General features: G+C 36.2%; 2 protein-coding genes across 2 annotated transcripts in view; both read right to left on the bottom strand.

Moving 5' to 3' along the window:
• Window positions 1-435: 435 nt before the first annotated feature.
• LOC111408188 lies at window positions 436-1,097 on the bottom strand. Its single transcript, XM_023037984.1, has one exon. The coding sequence runs from the start codon at window positions 988-990 to the stop codon at window positions 574-576; it is 417 nt and encodes a 138-aa protein (XP_022893752.1). The 5' UTR covers window positions 991-1,097; the 3' UTR covers window positions 436-573.
• Window positions 1,098-4,217: 3,120 nt separating this feature from the next.
• Window positions 4,218-5,908, bottom strand: part of LOC111408332 (probable protein S-acyltransferase 19) — an 8,926-nt gene continuing 7,235 nt past the window's right edge. Inside the window, exon 6 of the mRNA XM_023038103.1 lies at window positions 4,218-5,791. Within this exon, the coding sequence (XP_022893871.1) occupies window positions 4,613-5,791 (1,179 nt within the window). The 3' untranslated portion in view covers window positions 4,218-4,612. The remainder of the gene's footprint in view (window positions 5,792-5,908) is intronic.

Raw genomic sequence — 5,908 nt, 5'->3', positions numbered from 1 at the left:
GTCTTTTCAGGGCCTTCAAAGCCCACTTTTTAAACTACTGATATGCTCTAGCAAGATCTTTTTCTTATCAATGAAATTGATCTCATTACTTTGACTTATATGTCTTGTATTTCTTGAAATAGTCATTCGATAGATTGTGTTGATTTGTGTGTGTTTCTCTAGTTCTCGGCATTTAATGCTCTCCATTTTATATTTGCATCTTACTTGAATTATCGTTCTTCGCCTAAAAAAAATGATTTTGATTGCCATTTGAAAATCTTATCCTCAGAAACATTCATGACACGTTTGGTAAATTGTATTGTGCAATATTAGATAATGTTAAAGTAAAAGAGAAGTTAAAATCTCGTCTATTTTTGTGCTATGGCATATTTTTATTTTTTTGGGTAATATTTTTTTGGGTAAGGGCAATGGTGTTGCAAATGGAATCAATGATTATTGAAAAAACTTGAAGCAAACAGTTTATGACACGACAAACAAAAACAAAAACAAAAAAACACACACCCACGTGTGTCTGTGTGTGTTGATGACATTATTACACATTTCTAAAGGGAATCTGAATCTCAAATTGATAATTTAGGCCGCTGCTAGTTTGGTTAATTCCCTTTCCACTGCATTCTTGAGAAAGCTGCCTTCTTCCAACACCATTTGAACAGGCAAGAACCCTAATCCATTTGCAATCCCTAACATCATTCTCTTGCTCTCTTCTTTGAATTCTTTCAAGTCTACTGTCCCATTCAAGTCATGATCAAACTGCACAAGCATTGCATTGTACACTCGAGACACCTCGTCCGGATCAGTCTTGACATCAACACCAAAGTGGCATTCGAAGACTCTCAGACTCTGTAACTCGGCTAACATCTCGTCGTACGAAAGAAGACCATCGTGATTTTTATCGAGTTTCATAAAACGGGCATGAACTGATGCGTTGAATGCTTCTTCGTCCTGCACGAAGTTCACAATGGTGGCACCATCCAACACTTCTACGCTCATTTTCTCTGTGATTAAGAATGTTTGGAAATATTGAGGTTTGACAGCAACAAATACAATATAGGATCACAATTCTTTATCTTCTTGTCTGAATGTTTAGTCCTGCTATGAACCTGTGTATATATATAGTATTCTGTATCATATACATTGAATTATAGCCTCCTGTTTTTTCCTAAGCCCTTAGAATTTGAATTCCTTCAGCCTTTTCCTCAAAGAACGAACGGTCTATGCTTCTTAGAAGCAAGGTTATAACTCGGACGCCACTCCACCCTACCCTATTCCCCCTATTAGAGCATTTATATTTTATGGTCAACAATAAAAGTTCACGGGTTTGCCGACTCCTCTTGGTTTTGACAATAGAATATTCCATTAGGGAAATTACAGAGGGGTCCTCAACTATTGTAAATATAGCAACTAGGACCTCAATATGTTATTATTCTTCTTCTTCTTATTATTATTTTTTCGTTTTACAATATCCAAAATCCTAATGTTTCTTCTAAACTCGAGGTTGCGAATGTAAGGTCTAGCGTGGGCGGAGGAAATTTCTTGTGACTAAATTTTGGCAAAATTACGAAATTTAGTTTTTTTTCCCCATTATCATAATGTTATATTTTACATTTAAAAAAAAAAAATCATCTGGAGACTATATTGATAAAATATCACTACGAACAAGATGTGCAATGGAAAGAAGCATACAATTGACCCAATTTTAAATTAATAAAATGACGTGTAGATCAAACAAATGCTAAATGAATAGACACATATTATTATAGCGTATAAGAATCCGACAAACAGTGGAAATCGTGCAGAGGTCTCCCATGGTTGGCTCACTATTGTGGTGATGAAACTTACGAGTTTTAAAGTTTGATGAGATATATGAAACTATTCAACTTTTAGTTGTACAAGTGACATTAATTATAAAGTTCGATTGTGACTGATGTGATCAATGTAATCCCTCTTGTTTGGTAGAGATTAAAATCAAAATTTTAGTGAATTTTGATAAAAGCTGATAAAATATGAAGTTGGAAAGTTGTGGGTCCGATAAAATGTGTGATTAAAATTAATTGTTAATCTTCAATTAAAATTTTAAAAGGAAATTGTTTGAAATGTTTACTTTCATATGTCAATTTGCAAATATGTCCACTTTCACAAATCCTTGAAAAAATGTCCATTTTGGAATATTGTGAACCAAAACACCCCTGTGAACAATTTATTATTCCATACAAAAACAAGAAATGGACATTTTTGCAAAAAAATTATTGGCCAATAAATTTTTGACACATAACCTGCCATATTTATTTCAAAAGTGCATATGTCAAATCACGATTAATACTATTTTTCTCGTTGACACAGAAACGTCGAGAATTACATTTCAAGTGTAGAGAATTATCATGTTCGGAATGAAATGTCATTTTAGAGATTTAAAATGTCGAGAAATTTAATATTATGATTTGACATTTGTACTTTTAAAATAAAAAGGGGATTTAAATATCAAGAATGACATTTGAAATGTTGAGAACATCATTTTAATGTAACTTCTTATGGAAGCTACATCTTGAAATCCGCAACAAAATGAAAAAATAAATAAATTGCTTCTTTTTTCATAAAGGGCATAATTGACAATTTAGTGTTAAATTTAAAAGTGGACATTTTTCAATTGACACTCATGAAATTAGACATTTTTTAAAATACGTCAAATTTTAATTGGATTGTAATCCAAACCAAACATTTGCTTAATCTAATAGGCTACAATAGCAAACTAACGTAACGTAAGTGTTAAGGCATAGCTGTACGTCTCCCAACCATCTGCATCCGCTTTTTGTGTTCTCTATTTGACAAAATATAACTGATCAATCAAAGAAAGATTAGTAATTAGTGCAGATGGCCAGGAAAGACTTAAAGTGCTTCACTAAATTTTGGAAACTCGTTGGACGAACTAAGAAAATTTGCATTTTATAAAACAGAAGTTCGCATAGGACAGTAATGTATCAGATTGTATTGATTTATAGAAAAAAAACTTCCCGACAGAGAGCGTGTGTAATTTTTCTGACAATACCTGTAGCTTGATCATTAAATAATTGTTTTGGTCTTTATCTGAATCAATCAATCATCACTTGCCTATTATAGAAAATAATTAATGACGTTCAACGTCTGCGACATTACTAGGATACTTGTTTACTAATAATTACATCTGCGGCATGACTTGGATGCTTGTTTATTGCAGCCTTCATGATTTAGTGTTCATGTATTTAATGGAAATTGTTGCATTTTATCAAAATATTTCGTAATAACTTTAGTTGATAGATCTTACGGTTATTTGAAAATGAAAGAAGTACCAAAGAGTTTCAACTTCATTGAATGAGGTGGTGGAACTCTTGGGGTGAGAAACAAATAAATTTTGAGGATAGAGCTTTTGTAGGTTGTAGGAATTCTTGATGCTTTTCATTTTCCAATTCATATATTTTTTTAAAAGTAATAATTTCTTGGAGTTGGGATGGAATGTAAAGAGGGAAGAAATGTTTTGATGTTATTGTTGTATGTTAAGCCCTTTCTTGAACTAAAGTGTTTTAGTAGTTCAAGGATATCCTCCTACTGCTATTTTTTTCTATTCTTCCGAGATTAATAAGAACTTTTTTTTAGGGCCTTCAAAGTCCTTTCTAAAATACTGATATGTTCGATAATACCGCAAGATCTTTTTCTAATAAATGAAATTGATCTTTTTCTTTGATTTAGATTAATTAATAATTTGACAAACCAAATACCCTATTAGCTGGCATTTATATCAAATCCTATTAAGCTTGTAGAGATTGAAATATGACGAAAACTTAATTTGACAAACCAAATATCCTGTTAGATGACTTTTGTAGCAAATTCTATTTGTGTTTCATCGCTTTGAATTGTGGAGCTTACTTTCTAGTCCAGTGAAAATAGTGACTAGCGTTATAAGTTGTTAACAAATCTTGAAACAATTAGTGTTTCCCAATGGGTCCAATTCATTCTGGGACATGCACTGACATTCGTCGCAAGGTAAATCACCTCCTCTTTGGCACTCCTAGTAGCTCTACAATAGAAGCCGATGATATACGATAACTCCCCTGAACACGGCTTACAAGTACGTCTGATGACTTTTTCCTTCACTTGAAAGCATCAAGAAAATAGAATCCATGTTTTTTTCTTGGGTTCATGCAAAATCAAACAATGGATGGATAAAATGGGAAGCCAAGCCAAGATTTGTGAACAACCAAACTGAGCAATGGATTAATGGGAAACACCTATCAAGCTCAAAGTACAACCAAATCAGATGGATATGATCTTTTTCTAGGACCACGAATGCAGCTCGGTTATACATACAAGAGAAATTAATTTAGGTTGTAGCCTGAAATTGGAGATCTCTCATTCATCATCTCTGATTACAACAACTACTTTCGTGTTAATGGAAGAACTGATCGGAAAGTCACCATCGAGATAAAGATGCTGGAACCTAGTCACTCAGTTGCATTGCAGGCTGCAATTGATCGGAAAAGGTTCTGGAGAGTTCAAAAGCTGCTCCCTCGGGGGGTTTCTTCTAATACTCCCCAATTTCAACCCAATAATTGAAGAATGAATACTACGGGATTAAGATTTACTACTTCAGACCTGACCCAGATGGATAATAATTCGGTTCAAAATCCCCAGGAACAAAGACTGGAAGCTGGTTTGAGGTAGTGTCCCTCTTGAATCTCGTTTCTCGAGGAAAATTTAAATGCAACCTATTTTGGCCATCTCTTGAACTTGAGCCTGTCTCAGCTCTCAAACCATCCCTAATTGGAGCTCCCAAAAGTGGGCCACCAAAGAAGATGGACTCGCCAGTGTACATTAGCTTCTCGGACTGCTGGACTGGAGGCTTTACTGCAGGTGGCTGCAAAGGATCCCGAGGAGGAACTGCTGGCTTCTTCTCATAATTACTCAGTGCTGTATTAGGGTTTGATACTCCTGGTTGTAAAGATGATTTTCTCCGGGCTTCTGAAGCTGACACTGGAACAGAGACGTACCTTCCAGCTTCTTGGTCCCAAACCACAGAAGTCCTTTTAACATCTCTGAGGAGAGAAGCTGCTGGACCCAGACCCAGACCCAGACCCAGACCCAGAGCTGGAGCTGGAGCTGGAGCTGGGGCAGAAGCAAGAGCAGGAGCAGAGAGTAGTAATGGGTCTGCAGTGCTACCCTTTTGCATGGTCTTTTCATCAAACCCTAATGAAGTGTGCAACGCTGGAGGATTGTTACCCTGGAGATTGGTTCTTGAGGTTACAGGGTGGTCAGGAGCCATACCTTTCGGTGCAGACTTAGTAGTAACAAAGTGGCTCAAACCATGAGCTTGAGGAAGGGGACTTAGCGTGACTGATTCGTGAACATGGCTGGGACTGCTGAAGCTACTCGCACTATGGGTGCCGGTTTCATATTCATCACGGCTGCCTTGACTCGGAGCATGAATATTTCTAGAAGGCGAGAGTTTCAACTCGTTCCTAAAGTTTTTGTTTCCTCCAGTTTCAGTGCTCAAGCTGCTTCTAACACTCGCATTCTCACTGGAACTTAATTCAGAATCCAGCAAGCGATTGTTATCAACAGGACGCAATACAGAGGACGATGCCCTCGCTTTTGCAGCTGCTTTCATGGCCTCATTGGAATCTAGTTTTGCAAGCTTCCATGCACTGATACGAACTTGTCTTTTCGGTGCTCTGTTTCCCTTTTCACCAAATCCAGCAGCATCTGGATCAACTGTAGACGGTACCATTCCAGGTCCCAGCTGAGGTGCAACTTCTTCCTGATATCACGGTTCAGATGCAGAGTTTATAATCTAGTATTTGCAGTAAACTGAGACTTAATAATCACGAAGAAAGATAGCAGAATTAAAGAAAACTAACAGGATTCGTAAAAAAAAAAAAAA

This window comes from Olea europaea, chromosome 13 (assembly GCF_002742605.1).
Source record: "Olea europaea var. sylvestris chromosome 13, O_europaea_v1, whole genome shotgun sequence".
NCBI lineage: Eukaryota > Viridiplantae > Streptophyta > Magnoliopsida > Lamiales > Oleaceae > Olea > Olea europaea.
This window is presented reverse-complemented; position numbering and strand designations above follow the sequence as displayed.